This window comes from Tupaia chinensis, unplaced genomic scaffold (genome assembly GCF_000334495.1).
Source record: "Tupaia chinensis unplaced genomic scaffold, TupChi_1.0 Scaffold000484_1, whole genome shotgun sequence".
NCBI classification, from domain to species: Eukaryota; Metazoa; Chordata; class Mammalia; order Scandentia; family Tupaiidae; genus Tupaia; species Tupaia belangeri.
Genome location: NW_006159996.1, coordinates 1,465,412 through 1,485,855, shown reverse-complemented (window position 1 = coordinate 1,485,855; position 20,444 = coordinate 1,465,412). Strand labels below are relative to the sequence as shown.

General features: G+C 45.5%; 1 protein-coding gene across 2 annotated transcripts in view; it reads left to right on the top strand.

Annotated features, from left to right (window-relative positions):
• PFDN1 (prefoldin subunit 1) overlaps positions 1-15,514 on the top strand; it is a 72,862-nt gene extending 57,348 nt beyond the window's left edge. The window contains exons 4-5 of one of the 2 annotated variants that reach the window (XM_027774830.1): positions 12,877-12,981; positions 14,568-15,514. In XM_027774830.1, the coding sequence (XP_027630631.1) occupies positions 12,877-12,981; positions 14,568-14,651 (189 nt within the window). In that variant the 3' untranslated portion in view covers positions 14,652-15,514. The remainder of the gene's footprint in view (positions 1-12,876; positions 12,982-14,567) is intronic. The other variant, XM_006156197.3, reaches the window with a different exon arrangement.
• Positions 15,515-20,444: the final 4,930 nt, after the last annotated feature.

Here is a 20,444-nt window from a genome sequence, read left to right as displayed (position 1 = left end):
TTTTTTTTTTTTTAAGAGGAAACTAGGAAGCACAGTAGGATCAAATTGACTTTAGGCTTTTGCCACACATACCTGCTTGTTAGTTTTGCCCCCACAGTTGAGTCAATTACACCTCCACTTCCAAGAATGCAAGGTGTTGCCCTTACTTCCTCTCTCAGCGGGCACACCCTTATTCACCTACCGCTTTACCATGCCTACAGGCCAAACTCCACTGTATACACACTGTTGATTTGATTCTCTTGCTTTTCTTGTAAAACTAAAACTTCTTAATTTTTTTTGCTCATTTGGAAGACCTGTAGAGTTTTAGTAGGCTCTGTAGTTCCTCTTATTGATGAATACGTGATTTTCCTTTTTTAATTTTTATGCTTGTTCATTCATTTCTTCTGAGGGGGAATGGGTATCCCCAATTGAGTCCCCACACTGCAATCCACCCCTAGCCTCATCTAGCCAGGATAATGAGCATGCATGTACATACCATGTGTATACTATGTATGCAAACCTGGACCTTCTTGTGTGGTTCGAGCATCATGGAACATTGTGTTACTACTGAAGCTGCCCAAATATGTGACTTTTCAATACTGAAAAAGCAGAAGAAAAATAATGTATTATTAAGAAACTTCATGTTTTTGCAAAATTTGTTTTTCTGAAGTTTTTGTTCGTTTAATTTGCTTTAGGGTCCATGCTATCAATGGAGAGAGACAAAGAGAGAAAGTGAGAAATGACCCCTCATGGGAGATGGTCACCACATGCCTTCTTCTCTATTCTTGGGATTTTAGGTATACATGCACATGTGCCGGCATGTTTTCAAGTCACCAAGGTCCAGGACTTGAACCGTGCAGTTGGCCACGTGGGATCCAGCTACTTTAAACACCACGCCCCCTGGAGGGCTCAAGGTTTCTTTATTATGTACTGTATACACTTATTTTTTACATATGATGGAACTTAGAATCCTGTTCTATGGAGGCTGTAAATTTTTAGTTTTTTTGTCTGTTTGTTTTAGAAAAGAACCAGAGATCCCAGAGTTGGGTATCTGGGTTGTGAAATTGATCATGCTTTCTATGCCTCTTTTCCTGATCTCTTTTACTCAGTTCCTGAAACAGATACTTGTTGCGTTAGTATACCTTTAGTACATTTATACTACACAGAAAGAATTCTCAGCTGTGGCATTGTATGGTCTCTGAAAGACATTCTCTTAACTCCTATGTTTCTTGAGCCCCTCTAATCATTTCCTTGGGCAAAATTATACTGATGCTTCTATAACCCTGCTGATGGACCTGCACAAGCCCAGTGTCACACTTAAGAGATAAGGTAAAATTATTTGTTCTGATATTGCATACGTGTGCTCCTGAGGCTCCTCCTCTGTGACAGTTAAAATGCTCGTTCATTTTTCTTCATGGAGTTTTAGCATCAAGTATCAAATTCTTGAAATTGGAAGATATCCTAGATGCTATCTGATGCAGCCCTCTCCTCTTCAGTCCCCAGCCATTTCTAAAATGTTGTCTGTCACTGCTCCATTTGAACACATCCAGTGATTTCTACTGATTCCATCCTTTCTCCTGAACTGTTCTTCTATAGTATTATTTCCTGATTTTTCCTCTTCCAATTTAAAAATTAAATATCTGATTAACTTTTTTTAAGGCTAAGTGCTCTTATTCTTTTTTTTCCCCGCTAGGAATTCCATTCATTTTTATGACTTCAAAGTACTATATGTGGGACCAGCAGTTAGCGTAATGGCTATGTCGTTGGACTCCCACATAGTTGACCACGGTTCGAGTCCCGGACTCGGTGGCTTAAACTCACGCCAGGCGTGTATGCCCAAGATCCTGAGAGGAGAATAGAGGAGAAAGGAATGCGGCGTGGCCATCCCTCCTGGGGGGTGATTTCTCGCTTTCTTTCTCTCTGTCTCTCTCTGTCTGGCGAATGCAAACGCCCTATAGCAAAAACCTCTCTCAAAAAAAAAAAAAACATACTATATGTATGCAAAATTCCACCTCTAGCCCAGATTTCCTCCATGCACTTCGGAACCATGCTATTTTTTTTCACATCTCGCTTGGATTTCTCTCAGGTATCTTAAACTCAGTATGTCTAAAATAAAACTTATAATATTCCCTTTCAAACCTGTCTTTCTTCTAGATTCCTTGTTTAGTGGAAGGCAATACTGTCTAGCCAGTATGCAAGCCCAAGCTAGGCAGGCACCTTGGGAGTCTTTCTGACCCTGTATCTCTAACCCTCTCCTCTAAACTTCTGATACTTAATAGAGGCTATGGCAAAGCACTGGGTGAAGTCCTATTGTTGATTTTCCTCATGATGATGATTTTTTTTTAGAGAATTATTTATTTAGTTAGTTTATTCATTCATTTATTTTAATTTGACACAGAAAGAGAGAGAGAGGGAAAGTGAGAAAGCAAGCCACCAGGTCTGGGACTCAAACCGTGGTCAGCCACGTGGGAGTATCCAGTGCCTTAACCACCATGCCACCTGCTGGTCCCCCTCATGATTATTTCTTAAATCTGTCTGTCTTCTCCATCTACAATGCCACTGCTCAGATATTATTATCTTTTTATAAGATTTATTTTGTGTAATGTGTGAAATGAGAATACATTCATACTTGTGTTTTCTAACCCAGTGCTTCCCAATCTTTTACATCACAACACTTGGAACATTTTATATGTCCACAGTACATCGAGGTAACTGAACAGAGTTGCTCAAGGGTGGAGATAACCGCTCAGGAGGGCGTGGCTCCACTGAACCTGCCTAACCACTCCAGGGGCTGAAGAGATCGATATCTTGGGTACATCTGTTATCCATTCATGACTCATAGGACATTCTGTGAGAGGGTCCTGTTGTAATTCATTCTTTATGCTTCAGCCAGAGTGATTCTGACATTGCCTTCAAGGTAAATACCAAAAGTTTAATATGGCTTAAGACCCTGCATGATCTGACTCAACTGCACCAGCTTCAGCTCTCTGTTTTATTTCTTTCTCTCTCTCTGTGCTTCAGTTTCACAAACCATCATTCAGTTTCTCAAACATGCCGTATTCCATTGACCTTTGCACATGCTGCTCCATTTGCTTGGAATTTCTCTTCCCCACTGTGACCTATCAGTTAATTCCTACTCACCTTCTAGAACTTAGCTCAAAAATGCTTGATTATATCAAGTGGTCCTTCCATTAAAGTCTGCGCTTATCCCTCGGCGCCCTTATTACGATGATGGTTAGATATCTTTGTGCTCTGCAACAATTTAGTCTCTATGTGAGACTAATAAATGCATGACTTGTTCATGGCTCTAGTTCCAGTGGTCTTTGGGCCTAATGTATACTGGGTCACTCATTAAGTGTTGATTAAATTATGTGCCAGCTCTTGGTGCTAGGACTGAAGCAGTAATCAAATCAGACTAGATCACTACTCTTTTAGAGATACAGACAATCAAGAAATAAGCAAGGTAACATGGTTAAGGCATTGGACTCTCACATGGCCAACTGTGGTGGGCCTGACAGCTTGCTTTCTCACTCATCCCTTGTCTCTCTGGTGAGCACACATATTCTATAGCAAATTAAAAAAAATTTTTTTTTTTTTTTTTTTGAGAAAGAAGCAAGACACCAGCATGTAGAAAAGGTGATGTTCTAGAATTGCTGGGCATCTCTTTTAGTCAAGTAATCAGGGAAAACCTCTCTAAAAAAGTAAATTTCAACTAAGGTCTGAATGAAACACAACCAGCCACTTGAAAATATCTAGAGGGAAGGACATTCCAGATGGAAGGCACAGATTGTACAAATGTCTTAAGATAGGAATAAGTTTGGTGGAATTGTTTAAGCAACTGAAAGCAGGAGGATAGTGGTAATGAGACTGGCATATACCAACTTATGTAGAACCTTATCACCCAGGTTAAAAGGTTTGGAATTTGTTCTGAGTGTTACAGGAATCCAGTGGAGGGTTGTGATTAGAGACTAACTGATCTTGTGTTCAGATATCCTTGACAGACATCCAGACAAGAGATGATGGAGGTTTGGATGAGAATGGTGACAGCAGAACTGGATAGTGCAGGAGAGGGGAAAATGACTTCCCTCTGCCTTAGGTTCTCTAGCTGTGCCAAATTAAATTGACTTAGATCACTAGGAGGAAAAACATTTTAAATTATGTGTATGGGAGTCCCACAAAATGAATTCAAGGAAGGGCCAGATGATTGAAATTTATATAGTATCTTGAGCTACAGAAAGGAAGGTAGGGGGGAGATGGTGACAACTTGCGGGAGGGTATATGGTGAATAAGATTGTCTTGTCAGGCAGTTAGAAAGTCTCACATATAATAAAAGTTGTAGCTGAGCAGTCCTCTTTCTGGTAGGTAGATACTTTTAGTGGTGTAGATTTTCTTTGTAGATGTAAATTTCTTTTACAAAAAGACAGCTTTTCCAAGCTACTCCTATGTCTGCAGTTTCTCAGAATAACCAGCTCTAAATATGCCAAAGAAGTAAGTATATTTTGGGGCGGCATATTCTGATCTCCTACAGTCATATTTTAGGGTGTTCTGAGTCCCCCAACAATAGGAAGAAAATGGTTTGGAAATATAATTGGAGGTAAATTATTAAGATTTGCTGATAGATCAGATGGGGGAAGTGGGACTTGAAGACAAGAAAAGAAACAGAAATGACTCCTATGTTTTTGTTTTTATAATTTTTAAATTTAGAAGTTGGATAAGTGCTGTTAAAAGAAAACTACAGGCACAGCTGTGATGGCACCTGCTGCTAAGATGCTGTATTCCACAGGGTGGTGCCATGTGGGAAACCTGGGTTCAATTCCTGGTCCAACCTTATGGCCAAGCATGGTGTCTCTGGGAGGTTGAGGCTACAGGATTGTGACAGGCCCTGTATTAAAAGGGAGGGGGGATGCAAGCAGTGACGCAGCAGTAATGCAACTGGACCCTTATGGGAAAGGTCTTGGATTCATGTCCCAGGACCTCCCTGAGCACACTTGGCATGCATGCACACCCATGATCTGGGCTTGCTCAAGCTGGGGTTGGATCACAGTGTGAAGACCCTGTTGGGGGTGCCCCTCTCTCTCTCAATAAGGAAAAAAAAAAAAGACAAAGTTTTAACGATTTAAAGGTCTTAATTGGGTTTATTTGCAATTTTAGATTCAGCTAACACTTCATTCTAGAAAATAAATGTCCCAGCGAATTGAGCAGAGGAGGTTACAGAGCAGGGCCGAATAAAGCAGAAATAAAAGAAGCAAAACACATCAGTCATTTCAGTTACTTTTTTTTTTTTTTTTTGGAGAGGTTTTTTGCTACAGGGTGCGTGTGCTCGCCAGACAGACAGAGAGAGACATAGAGACAGAAAGCGAGAAATCACCCCCCAGGGGGGATGGTCACGCCGCAGTCCCTTCTCCTTCATTCTCCTCTCGGGATCTTGGGCACGCACGCACACGCGCCCGCCGTGAGTTTTAAGCCACCGGGTTCGGGACACGAACTGCAGTTGACTACGTGGGAGTCCAGCGACATAGCCGTTACGCTAACTGCTGGTCCCAGTTACTTTCCTTGTAAGGCAGGGACAGGGAGACAGAACAGTAGGAAAATCACTGATAAATTAACTTCAGGTTACTTTTCTGTTAGTTTTCAGATTAAAAAAATTTGTTTTTTGCTATAGGGCGCATGTATTCAAGACAGAGGGATATTGAGGAAATATCCCCCAGGGAGGATGGCCACATAGCAATTCCTTCTCCATTCTTCTCTTGTGGTTTTTGGGCACACACACACACATTGCCCTCCATGTTTTTCAGGCTGCTGAGTCTGGGGCTCGAACCATGCTGTGGGCCATATGGGATCCAGCCGCCCTAACCAGGCCACCAACTGGCTCAAGTTACTGTTGGGTAAGGATTAAAACAGGGAACTTCCAGGCTGGCAGGTGGTGTGGTGGTTAAAGGCACTGGATTCCCACATGGCCCCACCACTGTTTGTGTCTCGGACCTGGTGGCTTGCATATGGTGGGTTCTTTTTAAACACTTTGCTTAAAATATTTCGAAGTAAACATATTTTTTAAGCAAACAAAACAGGGAACTTCATTATCATGCTGATTGAAACTTGCCTATTTGGAAAACCAGCTATTACCTCTCTCCAGTTTCTCAGAAAGTCAGATAGTAACTTAGTTTTAACTTGGTGACATGGAGACATGAGTGATTCCACTTTGATTTTTAGCCTGGTCTGCTGGGACCTAGCACAGAAAATTAGTCCAAAGCAATGGCTCCCAATTACTATTTTTTTTTTGTGTGTGGGTGTGTGTGTGTGTAATTTTTAAAAATAATTATTTATTTAATTTTATTTATTAATTCATTTGTGTTAATTTGACCAGACACCCACACACACAGAGAGAGAGAGAGAAAGCAAGCCACCAGGTCCAGGACTGGACCCGTGGTCAGCCATGTGGGAGTATCCAGCACCTTAACCATCACGCCATCTGCTGGTCCCTCCTAATTATCTTTGTTTCTTTTTATTTTTAAGTTTATTATTTCTTTTTCTTTCATGAGAGAGACCAAGCCAGAGAGACAGCATCCCCAACAGGGTCTTGACACCATGATCTACCCTCCCCCCCACTTCAGCCAGCTCTGGGTCATGGACACAGGTGTGCCTGGTGTAAGGGTGTCTGGGTACTAACCTGTATCCTTCTTGTGTGGGTCAGCTTTGAGCACAGTGCCACCATTCAGCCACTGTATTTTTTTTCTTTAGGAGAAAAGTTCCCAAGAGTCTTGAGCCAGCAGGTAGCATGGAGGTTAAAGTGGGTGGATCCTATGTAGCTGACAGCATGGTTTGAGTCTTTGATCTGGCGGCTTGAAATCATGTTGGACACATCTGCATGTATACCCAAAAAAAAAAAAAAAAAAAAACCCAAGAGGAGGGACCAGCAGTTGGCATAATGGCTGTCGCTGGACTCCCATGTAGTTGACCTCATTCGAGTCCCTGACCCGGTAGCTTAAATTCATGCCGGGCACATGTGCGTGCATGCCCAAGATCCTGAGAGGAGAATGGAGGAAAAGGGATTGTGGCATGGCTTTCCCCCTGGGGGTGGGTGATTTCTCACTTTCTGTCTCTCTGTCTCTCTCTGTCTTTCTGGCAGGTACACATGCCCTATAGCAAAAACCTCTACAAAAAAATAAAACAGAATATTGTTATGTTACCTAGGCTGACCTTGAACTTGGAACATTCCCAAGCGGCCGGGACTACTGGAATGCCTGACTGTGCCTGGCCTACAGTTTTAAAAAAAATATTTGCCAGAATTTGTGTGAGCTCACCAGAAAGCACTCCCCAATAAGGTGTGGTCTTGCTGCAGCCCCTTCTCTGTTTCTCCATCCTGTCAGGATTGGTGCACACATACATACATACATGTTTTTTAAGCTACTAGGGCTGGCATTTGAACTACATGTTTGGCCATGTGGGATCCAGCTACCTTAAGCACTAATCCATGGGATACTGTCAGCCATATGAGATCTAAATGCCTTAAATTTTTATGTAATACTGTTCATTGAGATGTGGAAGGTGGGAGGCTAGGAGGGAGTATAAATCACTTGCATTTGTTTTAAACACCTTAAGTAGGGGTTTGACATCCAATATGTATGTTTGTTTTTCAAAGAATTATTTATTTAATTTTACTTATTATTATTTTTTAATTTGCTGTAGGGCACGTGTGCTTACCAGAGAGAGAGAGAGGGAGAGAGAGAGAGAGAGCGAGCGAGCAATCGAGTTTGAGCGAGCCACCAGGTCCAGGACTTGAATAGCAGTTGGCCATGTAGGAGTCTAGTGCCTTAACCACCACATCACCTGCTGGCCCCAGAGGGCCCATGATTTTTTTTTTTTTTTTTTCTTTTTTTTCAGTCTATTAATTCCATGAGAGAGTGCACCCCCAAGAGGACCTTGACCCTGCGATCCACCTCCAATTTTAGCCAGCCCTAGATCATGGTACATGGGTGCCCAGGGTACTCAGGGAGGTCTCCGAATGTGAACCTAGAACCTTCCCATGTAGGTCAGCCTCATAAGCTCATGTCTGTCTTCTATGCCACCAACGGGGCATCTCCATTATTTTTAAGAACAGAGATTTGGCTCAGGCAGTAGGGACCCTGCTGCGCAGTTCTGGAGACCAATGAGGAGGTGGCATGTTCATGTCCCTGAGCTAGCTGAACATGCCTGATGCGCAGTGATGCTGCTGACCGCCTGCAAGACTCAGGGGAGGATTGCATGTGAAGACCCTTTTAGGGGTAACGCACCTCCCAACCCACCTCGGTCTCTCTCTTAAAGGAAATATATAAATAAACTTTCAAAAAAGAAAACAGAAATTGGCAACCTGTAGCCTGCTGGCCAGATGCAGCCTACCATCTGTTTGTGTGCTTTTGGAAATATTCTTAATGGACTTAAAGTTATTGTGTGTATTTGTGGGGTACAGTGTGATAATTCAATACATGTATACAATATGTAATGGTCAAGTCAGGGTAATTAGCTTCTCCATCACCTCAGAGTATTTTAGGGTATTTGAAACAGCAAGTTTCAGTGGCCAGGGTATGGCAAACTTAGGGTTGGAAATAGGGCCTCAGAGCAGGGGTTTTCTGAGGACATAGATCTCACAGAACATCAGGGACCGGAGGAAACCGAAGACTACCTTGTCTATGGCTCCTGGATTGGAGGCAGGGAGCAGGCCAGAGCACTACTTCTATCTTCCATGCCTCCCCTTTTCCCTGACCTCCATTTTACCTTTCTTTGTTGTTTATAGCTTTCAAGAGAAGTTTATTTGGAGAAAGGATTCTGTGGCCAAGGAAAAATCACAAGGAGTGTGAGTGGAGAGGGGAGGGACACACAGATATTGTCTAAGTCTTTATTTTACAAATGGGAAAATGTAGGATCAGAGAGGATAAGACTCTTGTCTGTGCCCCAAGGCATGACCCAGGAAAAGAGAAGAGCTGAAGACCAAGTTCCTAAGAAAAGAAGAAGTCTACAGAGAGAGCGTCACAAGATGAATTACCTCAGGAGTCTGAGATTGTGTCATGTCAGAAAAGCTCTAGAGACTTGAGTCTCTTTTCCTTCATGAGAGGATGAGAATAAAACACCAGCCCCTCAGTCTGACTCCCAGAAAGAACAACTTTGGACCGATATGAGCAATAACTCCAGCAGTGTCATTGCCCTGGCCATGCTGAGCCCCACAGGAAATCTCCGAATTTCTCAGCAGGACAAGGCCCTACAACTATGCCACTGCACCCAGAGCCTTGTGGTTTGTTGTCACTAGACAATTTCCCAGGGAAAGGGTTCAGAGGGAAATTGCTCAGCAAGAGGGATGCTGTAGCTAGGTCAGCAAATGCTCTCCCAGGCCTGCTGGTGGAAGGCGTGGGTTCCGAATGCCTCCTGGAAAAGCAGTTGCTGATCCAAGCAGCTTACTCCAGCCCTGGATATCAGAGCATTTTTCAAGGATTTCAGACTCCAGAACATGGGAAGTGGGGATAATTTGTTTTACCATTTTACAAGTTGGCCTGGTAAAACATAGGTCTTACCCTTAGTACCTGTTCTGTCTGTGACCAAGGTTTTGATGACCCATCTAGGTCTTTGAGGTTTGAATTGTAAATCTGTGTATATTCAGAGGTAGAGGCTTTTAAGGGCAGTGCCAAACCAGAAAACCACCTTGAAGGAAAATGATCAGTATCATACCCTTGCTTACTTTGGTAGATGTTCATTTATTCAAGCTGGAAGGGAAAACTAAAAATGAGCAGAGAGTATACACAAGTAAATTAATAAGGCATCGTTTCCCACAATAACTATACTTTATTCAAATGTCAAATTCCTTTTATGTACTAGTCATTCTTCTAGACACTAGCACTGTTATCAGGGGACAGGACAAAGTCCTGTACTCGTGGAACCTTTCCTTCTTATAGGTAGGCCAGAGGATTACTGTTTCAGGTGGTGATCAATGCTATAGAGAGGAATCAGCTTAAGAATAGGGAGCATAAGGTAGCATGTGGTCAGGAGGCCTGGTTAGGTAAGGAAAGGTCAGAAGAGGAGCCCACTGGTGATGTGGAGGTTAAGGCTCTGGATCCCACATGGTACAGTTCAAATTTGAACCTGGCAATTTGAAAAACACACCAGGTGCATGTGTATGTGTGCCTAGAATCCCCAAAGGAGAATGGAGGAGAAGGGATTACAGTGTGGTCATCACCCCCAGGGGATGCTTTCCCACTTTCTCTCTGTCTCCTGTGAGCACATATGTATGCCCTCTTGCAAAAATTAAAAAATGAAAATAAAAAAAGGCTTGAGGGGAGGAAGGAAGCAAGTAATATGGATCTCTAGGGCAGAAAATCTCTGGATCCTACATGGCCGACTGTGCAGTTCAAGTCACAGGGCAGAGCCATCATGCATGGGATTAGTGCCCTTCCAGAGGAGCACAGCATAGCTTGACAGAGGGATGTTCCCCAGAGACAATCTATCCCAAGGCTCCTCTGCATCCAGGAGATACTGTCTTGCATAACTCTGACCACATTGACTTGCAGAGGCTCAGGTAAGTGTCCCTAAAAGTTTATATGCTGGGATCATATTTAACCCAAAAATAACCATGGTAGAATTTACCCAAATATGAATTAGACTGTCAAAGAAGATGAAGAAAATTAATGAACTAATGATTAGGTTAAACCTCTTCTTCCTTTACCCCTCTAAACTATTAAAACTTACTCCTAAAACAATTAGTCATGTGTTAGCAGATGGCTTGATGGTTAAGGTGCTGGATTCGCACATGGCTGACTGTGGTCTGAGTCTGGACCTGATGGCTTGTGAAACGTGCTGAGTGCACTGTATACGTGTGTGCCCAAAATTCTGAGAGGAGAATGGAGGAGAAGGGACTGTGGCATGGCCATACCCCCAGGGGATGATTTCTCAACTTTCCCCCTCTCTGTGTCTCTGGTGAGTTCATACATCCTATGGCAAAACAAAACAAAACTATTAGTCAAACAAAAAAGTCTATGGATCCCATTTTCCCCCATTTTTAGAAATGAAACTCATTTGTCCTCTACCATGTGAGAACACAGGTATAAAAGTGCCATCTACACACCAGAAAGTGGGTTCTTGCCAGACACTGAATCTCTCTTGATTTTGGACTTTTCAGCCTCCAGAACTGTATTAAACTTATGTTGTTTACAAGCTACCCAGTGCACTACATTTTGTTATGGCAGCCCAGACAGACTTAAAAGAAAAAGACTTTTTACTTTTCATTCTGAGTAAGATAGGAAGCCATCAGAGCACTAAAGTGTTCAGAGATGACTCTGGCCACTGTGGAGAAGAAATTGAAAGAGGAAAGGTCAAGGATAGAAGAAATGAGACCCCTTAGAGGCTATTCATTTAGGACAGATTGTGGATACATTTTGAGACAGTGCTAACAAGTTTTGTTTGGCCAGATGTTGGGTGTGAAAAAAGGAAGATTCAGGGATGATACAAATTGTTGTCTTAAGCAGTCATGGGATAGAGCTGTCATTAATAGAAATGAGGAAGACTGGGGTCCCTAGACTTTCTGCTTTGACTAATAGGAAGAAAAGGTTTGACTTAATCATTGGTTCCTTAATTTTTCTTTACCCTGACAGCCTAATTTGTATTTGGCTCAGTTCTACCATGGTTATTTTGGGAATAAGTATGATCCTGACATATAACAAAGGACTAATGAAATTTCATGGGAAAATGAAATTAAAATATAAGTTTATTTTGGTGGAAAAAATTTTCTAAATCCAGGGCCAGCTAGTGGCTTGGTGGTTAAGGCAGCTGGATTACACATGACTGACTTGGTAATTCGTGTCTTAGACCTAGCAGCTTGAAAAACATCAGGCGTGTGTGTCAGAATCCTAAGAGAAGGGATTTCAGTAAGGCCATTTCCCCCTGGGAAGTACTTTCTCACCTCTGTCTCTTTTCAGCACACATACTCTATAGCAAAACGGAAAAAAAAATAAAGGAAAAAAGAAATTTCAAAATCCAGGCATGGTTTTCCATAATGTCCACTTTCCATGAACTTCTTAAAGACCCCCTCCCTCAAACTTTTAGGGGCACTTACCTAGACCCTGTAATTCAGCGGTCAGAATTATAGTAGGATAGAGTCCTTTGTGTCCAGAAAAGCCTGGAGATAGATGTCTTCAGGGACATTCCTTATTTCAGGTACTGTGTTGATTTCCTAGCTACATAAAACTACCACACTGGGTGACTTACAACAGCAGAAGTCCAAAATCAAGGTGTTACAAAGCCATGCTCCCTCCGAATGCTCTAGGGAAGAATCTTTCCTTGCCTCTTCTGGCTTCTAGTGATTGCAAACCATCTTTGACATTCCCAGTTTGAAAAAGCCCCATCACTCTGATCTCTGCCTCCATCACCACCTGGTGATCTCCCTCTGTGTCCTGTGTGTCTTCACATGGCCTTCCTGTGGGGACACTCATCATCAGATTTAGGGCCCACTCTGATCCAGTGTGACTTCATCTTAACTTGAGTACATCTGTCTAGACTCTGTTCCCAAATAAGGTCACATTCACAGGTACCAGGAATTAGAACTCTAACCTACCTTTTTATGAGATACAATCCAACTCACAGTAGGTTTAGACGTGCTTGGGGATGAGACAGGAACTATTGAAAAATGGTTAGAAAACAGGTCCCACTATGGTAAGGGTCTCCCTTCTGTAGGAATTAACTTTTTTAAGAGAAATGTTCATTCAGTTTGTTTAAATTAATGAAAGATTTAAAGGTGGGTTAAGCTCATTTACATTATTTTTAAAAACTTGACAACTTAGATAATCTGTGATAGTAAAATTTATGAAAGTAGAAAAAAGAAGGAAGAGATGTTAATGAAATGAATTCCTAAAGGTGAAAATCACAACCTGTACTTGGCAGAGGCCTGGCAGCAAAGCTCATGCTGATGTTCCGGGGTTATGGCTTTCCGGCTGTGGCAGAGTGAGTTGGCAGAGAGGGTACATCAGGCCTGGTCCCTGTGCACTGGTGAGTCACTGCAGGGGAGAACCCTGCTGCTCTGCTCGCCTTTACCGTGGCTTCCTGTGGGTGCTCAGCTGGTGCATGGCGCCCACTAGTGACTGCCCCCTTCTGTGCAACACCCAGTGCAGAGGCTGGTGTTCTTCAAAGGTATGTCAGGAATTAGTAGTAGTTACCTTTTCTTTTCTACTCAAGTCTAAGGGTTGTTTATCAATGGAAGTTTAAGTTCCCACTTGGCTTTCACAGTGATAGAACTGGATCAGGTTTAGCAGTGTGGTGAAACAGAATTCCTTAGCAACAATGTGCGTGTATGCTATTTCATTGTTACCATGGTCACTGTGAGTTTTAATGGGACTCCTGTGGTGGTGTGTAGGGAATTGTGTGCAGGTTGGATGGATGGGAGATAAGAAGAGGGCTCTTTCTAGGCTTAAGGAAATTCGAAGTTAGGATGAAATCAGAGGTTCACAAAGGAATCCATGAAGATTTGTTTGTCATATTTGGTTCCTATAGGTAAAATCCTGTAAATATATCATTTAATAAATATCTGGGCAGAGGGCGGGAGAAGCTAGAGGCAGGAATATATAGAGGTCCAGAGAGCCCTCTACAGGGCATTCATTTCCATCTTCCTGTCTCAGTGGTTGGATCAGTTCCCCGAGAGCTGGTGCCACTTGAAACACAGTGATGAGGGGCCTACCTGCCCTCTGCCCCAACCTCTTCCTGTGAGGGAAGGGGTGGGGTGAGAGAGCAAAGGGCTCCAGCAGCTCAGCCATGTGCCCCCTAGCCACATTCCCCCCTCGGGATAACTTTGAGTATTCCCTCAGGACTTGAATAGCGTTGCTCAGGAGCCTTCATTTTGTGTCTGTTGAGTGGGAACACAGCCACAACTCTGTCCTCAGTGATACAGCCATACTTCTTGGGTGAGCACAGGGCAAATAATGTACAGACATCATTTCCTCTGACTAATCGGTTATAATACTGGTCCAGATGTGGCTTCTGAAAGTTGAGATGTTAGATTTAGGGTCCAGATGGGATAGAAGGGAAACTTCTTTGGGAAACTTCCCAAAGATTTGTTTGATTCAGTGTGCCACGATCCTGGGTTCCTGGCAGGCGGCAGTTTCATTAGAAAAGCAGGTTTCACCCTGACTCATCTGCCGCAGTGAGACGTGCGGCGGACGGCGCGGCGCTCCCAGCAGCCGGTAGTCTGTGCGGCATGCACTGTCCATTCTGCAGCAGTGGTGGCTCCAGGCATCTGGCCCAGGCCCTGGAAAACCTTGAGGGGAGACAGTCTGTAACAGGGCAGGAGCTTTGTCCTGGAATTTCCTGGCCTTTGTCTGGTGTAACTTCATGGACCGAGACGCCTGTTTTTAGAATCTACTTCCTTGTTGGGAACAGTGCTGCTGCCTGGATTCCACAGAGCACTCTGTTTCCGGTACCAAGAGATCCCCCTGCAGCCCTGCATGGGGCAGTGCTGGGGGCAGGTGTATGCACCTGAAAGTTCCTCATCACTGAGCAGCGGTAATTGGGAATAAAAGTTGGATCTGCCAACGTGGCCTGTTGACCCTGGTGCTCAAGCTTGTTTCTTTCTCATATTGCAGCAGAAAAAATCCTACCTGGAACGGAGTGTTAAGGAAGCCGAAGACAATATCCGGGAGATGCTGATGGCCCGAAGGGCACAGTAGGGAATCTCTAGGGGAAGCTTTCCTCTGAGCCCTCCCATTCCTGGCAAGTATAGAAGGGCCTGCTGGTGAAACAGCTCCCCTTCGCCCCAAAGGACACTTTATGTGGATGGACTAGCACCCCCACATTTCCTTCGTCACTTTGAGCCCCTTTTAGGCCCCAGCCCTGTATGTTTTATCTTGGCTCTCCTCCCACCCCTGCCTGGACACTTCTCTCTCGTGGTCTGAGTCCTGAACTCCTAGGAGAGGGCAACTGGGAGCCAGCACAAAGGCATGCTCCACCTAAGCTACTAGACACACTGGTCTGACCAATAAAGGCCCCAGTCTCACTGTGCTATGTCTGCTTTTCTTAAACTGAGGAATAGGAGCAGAGGGCAAGTGGCTGTGTCTGCCTCAGCCCCTCCCCACCTCTCCAGGACTGTGGTCCTACTCCTGTGTTTGATGCCTTCTCCTCCTCAGGGAGTGGGATCTTTTCCCTCTTTCGCCTTTTTTGTATTTTTTACTGACTCTTTCATCGTCCTGAGCCTCTATGTAATGGAGCGAAGGAGAAGGAAGAAGACTTGAATTCAGTTCCACTATAGAAGCCTGCCTAGAGGGCCCTTTCCCCACCTCCTCCCCAACGTTCCAAAGGATGTTCAATAACCAGCAGCACCTTCGAGGCTGTGTCCCTCTGGCCAGTGTCATAAGAAGGATGTTGCCCTCTGAAGCGGCTTAAAGGCTTGGTTAGTGGTGAGCTAGAGCTGGCCTGTCCTGGTTCAGAAAAGCCAAGTATCCCATTTCTAGGAATTTTGTTGTAAGCCAATTGTTAAAAAACAGCCATTATTAAATTAATTGTGTAAGTTACATTAAAATGAAGGTGAGGACCATCAGTTGGCATAATGGCTATGTTGCTCGACTCACATGTAGTCAACCGCGGTTCAAGTCCCAGACCCGGTGACTAAACTCACGCAGGACATGTGTGCATGTGTGCCCAAGATCCCAAGAGGAGAAAGGAGAAGGGATTGCAGTGTGGCCATTCCCTTGGGGGGGGGTGTGTGATTTCTCATGTTCTCTCTCTCCTCTCTCTGTCTTCCTGGTGAGCACACACACCCTATAACAAAAACCTTCCCCCCGCCCCCCCAAAAAAAACGGTGATAAATTTTCAGAGCTCTCTCCTTCCTAATGATTTTACTGCATCTGACCACTCTCTGTGCCCTTAAGGTAAGCGGCCCACTGTCTGGTGGTGGTGCTCGGCTAACCAGCTGCACCTTCAGTGCCATCAGCTTAAAATCAGCCGTAGCATGGTGGGAGCAGCTATACCTCAGAATAGGTGCTATAGAATCAAGGCTTGGCGCCCTTTTTTTGGGGGGTGGGGTGGGAGGGAGGAGAACTGGTAATGCAACATGAATCAGCACACCACTGGCCACTACTGGCAGAGGCAGGCAGGGAGCTATCAGCCCTTGAAGGAAATGAGTACTGCTGTGGCAGTTCAGCGCCACCACATGGCCAGAGTGGAAATGATGGCCTGGATGACTTAATTTTAGGTGAAAGGATGGGGGGGGGGCGCGCCCCTCCCAAAAAAAGCCTCAGATCTGAACCCTTATGACTGCGGGCTCCAAGCTTCCAGAAAGCAGGCCTGGGGCAGCCTGCAGTTCCAAGAGGCCCTTTCCCCTAGGCTCTGGGGTAAAAGTGAAAATGAACCAGACTGCTGAGCCTCCTACCTGAGCCCATCTCTGAGTGGGACTAGAAGGAAGATTGTAGTGTGGCCAGGGGCCCCAAGACCTGCTGGAGGCCTGACCTTGGAACTGTCTTCATTATATGGCACCACACTGCTGGTGTAACAGCCAGAGCAAGTAGGTAAATAGGTTCTTGGTCACGAACAGTGGCCGTTAGTGGAGACACCCACATTTTACAAGCCTTAACAAGCAGGAGAGTAGTTAGAAATGGTAAGAGTCCAGGAAACAGAAGCACAGACCCAGGGCGCCTTTGATCATACTATCTGGAATAATTTATAGACAACTGAGGTTTGAACAAATTTACTGAAACATACAGGTGTTAGCAGAGAAATCATTCAGTGATATGTTACATCTTGCCACCTTGACTGTATAATTTAAAAATTATAAATATATATTTTATAACTAAGCCTTTGGCCAAAAAAATGAATCATTTAGCACATTTGTTAAAGACCAATAAGAAGTGGATTTTGAACATTAAAAAGATCAAGTCATTGAATTAAACAGCAGCAACCCCCCTAATCTAGAATCCCACTGTGTTGAAGGTAGAGGTGTCTGTGCAGAGCTAGTCGATTATTACAGCAATCAGAAGAGATGGGGGCAGGCACACCCATCGGAGGTGGCGGCAGAGCTGGCAGGACAGGAGAGCTGGGCTGGTCAGGTGAGCATGTCCCAGAGACAGCAGCAACAGAGAGCAGTCCAGCAGGCTGTGAGACAGGTGGATGGGCCCAGGTCGTCTCTTCTTTGGTCTTCTACCACGTACACTGGAGGGAGAGAGGGTGAGAATGTACCAGTAGAAGCTGTAGGCTGTACAGAGTTGGCCTCTGGGACCAAAGGAGGGCTTCTGCAGGCAGGGGCCATTCAGCAAACTGGGTGCAGCCTTTTGGCTCCTGCCACTGCTACTGATGGAGGAAGGATGGTTCCACATTGAGTGCCATTCCTCCTCCCACCACTTTCAGACCAAGGACACTCATCCCCACAGGGACAGTACAAGGGGATTCAGAACGGCCCACACCAAAGCAGCCGGAGTTGGCTAACCCTACTAACTTAATAAACCAAGCCTTCACCCTACAGTGGGCTTGGTAACCTGTCACCCAAGAAAAAGAGGAATGAGAATTAAAATCTTAAAAGACTCTAAGCCCTCAAAGAATAACCAGGATCCCTGGTTTTTCATGCTTGAGCAATACACAATTTCAGAAGGTGCCCCAAGCTCTATACTTTGACACAAGTATTAAGGCAGGCAGGGGGAAGGCTGCGGCCAAATGGGAGTGGAGCCTGGTGGGAGCCTGGCACTAAGAATGGAGTTGGGTGCTCTCAGATTAAGTGCTCTGTGAAGACATCTGGTGCTAAATCTACAGGTCTGAAGGGCCCCAACCATGCTTGCTTATCCGCTGACTCGTGTGGTCTGCAGTCACCTCTCCCTATAGGGAAATATTTTATGTAAATGACAGTATCCACTTTTTAAAAATCTCAAAACCAAAGCTCATGAGCAGTGAGGATTTAAAACTTAGTTTCTAAGTTCATGAATGCGTGACTCCTATAAATTTAACCAGTCCTTTAGCAATTTACTCTCAGTTCTATTTTCAGGTTTTTATTTTATTTTTATACCTCCTCTCTTGGCAACTCCTCTCTGGTACTGTAGCTAGAATGCGCTGGATAGTAGGGAGATTTTCTGAGTCCTCCCACTGTGTCAGTTGCCCTCCACTCCACAGAGACACTTCCTTTTCCTTCTCTCATGACACAGGTTTAATCTCAGCCCATTGTCCTTTGGCCCCACTCAGCAACACAGCAGAGATGGCTCTAAGAGATGATCCAGTATTAGGGAAGCCTGGTCAAAGGGGAGGGATGACCTACTTACTCTGAGGCTTCGTCAGGTACGTGACCCAACTACTTTTCATGAAAACCATGATCGTTCCCACTTCACAGGAAAGGAACTTGAGGCTTACAGAGATTACGTCTCTTGTTCAAGCATCCTTGACCCAGCAGGGGCAGGTGCAGGATCTGAAACCCAGGTTTGTTTGCCAAGTCAGTTTTCATGTCTGACTGGGATACAAGGGACCAGAACAGCACAGGGGTGACTAGTTCCTGCACCCAGTCAGAGCCAACCCCACCGAGGCCTGGCCACCCCATCCTGGTCACTGCAGCAGAAAAGTTCTGTAGTCAGCTGCATCTGCACGATGACCTGCTCACATTCCCAGCTCCCTGCCCCAGCCCAACTTTGTAGTGGGCAGCTCTTGGCAGAGAAACCAGACATACCTGGCTGCAGATCCCCTTGAGAAACCCCTTCCCTCTCCTCTCCCTGGCAAGGAACTTGTCTTCTGCCCCTGGGACAGGAGGGGCTTCTTCCCCACCAGCTCCACAGTGGTCTGCCTCATTGACATCCAGGCCTTTCCTGTCACCGAGTCCTGGTCCATGTGGGGCTGCAAGGTCCTGCATGATGGGTACCATTCAATCCCCGTGCCTGCCCTGGGGACGGGCCAGGACACCTGTCTCCTCACTGTTCCCCTCTCTAACCCTGCAGGGCCCAGTTGTGCCTCAGAACCACAACTTTGAGCAGCCTGTCAGGGCTACACATGTGTCCCAGTCTTGCTTCCTTCATTACCCTTCTGTTTGTCCTGTCCTGGCCAGAGCTTATGACACAGCACGTGGTCTGAACCTGGGGAGCCAGTGCCCTTGGTTACTCTAACAGTGCTGGTAGACGTCAGCAGTCATCAGCCGCTACAGGATGCAAACCAGAGGGCTGTGTGGACCAGCAAGAAAACTCTCTTGACCCTTTAATTAGCTGATGACAGATCCTCTACCTGCAAACTGTAGGGAAGAAAAGGGTGGGGCCAGAGTGGGTCTGAAGGTGGGCGTGATCTGCTTTTCAGTCGCCTAAAGTAGGGGTTGACTGGCCCAAGAGAATGCTCTAAGTTCAGCACCTAATGTGGGGCCCAGAACTGGCATATATTGTAACTGTCTTCGTAGATGCCTACCTACCCACAGGACTGGAGGTACTGCATCTTCACTGCTGCCCCAACCTGCATGGCCCATCTGCTCCAGGCCCGTTCCAGGCCCACCCCAGGACCTCACTGCTCCTCACCTGCTCTGCCACCATCCCTAGCCTCCATCCTGGGGGGTAGGGAGTGCTGTCAGTGCCTGATAGCTGCTGGGCTGGGTCCTGGGCCATGATGCCTGGCGTACAGATGCTTACCTGGCAATGCTAGCTACCTAGCAGGAGCTGGGGTAGAAGGTCAACCCAGCTGTTGCACACCAAGGCCAGATGGGCCGACCTGGTAACTGCCGCTCTACTGCCACCAAAAGAGTATATAGAAACTGTACTAGTGCTGCAACTCTAAGTGAAAAATTACTTTAAAATAGGAAAATTTTATAAAGGGGGTTTGGGAAGAAAAATGAGGAAGGTCCAGAGAGAGATGAATGGCTGAGGGCAGCAGGCACTGCCCTTCAGGGCAAGCTCACTGTCAGTGCCCAGCCTGGGAAGAAGTTCCTGCACGGGTAGCTCAGATCAAGTTCCTTTGTGGAAATCAAGTGCCCTCCTGTGGCCAGCCTGGGGACAGGGGCTGAGCTCCCGATGGGTGCAAGAGCCTCAAGGATTGGCTTCCACAAAATGTGTCTGCCAGAAGGCTAACCTACCACTTGTACCTAGCACCTCAGACCACCCTGTTCACCAAGTGTGCAGCCTGTACCCTGGCTCCAGGCAATAAGGGACTAAACAACCTCTCTATTCCCAGGTGACTATAGTTGGGATGAGTCCAAAGGTCCTCACATTGGTTTGTCTCTTGCTCACAATCAGCCCTTTGAACCAGCCCTCAATATTCTCAGCCCCAGCCCAGTGTGGGGCCTTCAAGGGGGCAGGTAACTGGAGCTTTGCCAAGTGGCTGTAAGTGTTAAGCATGTGGGGGGAGGGAGATGAGGGGCATGCAGGGAAGGACCTATGAGCATCCAGGTGTGACCCTAAAGCCCAGATTAGGTCAGAAAGGCCCAGGGATGCCTTTGCCTTGGGTGAAAAACAACTTCGGGGAGAGCACCTACCCACCTTCCTGTCTACCTGCTGGAAGCAAAGGTAATGGATGTTAGCAGGAAT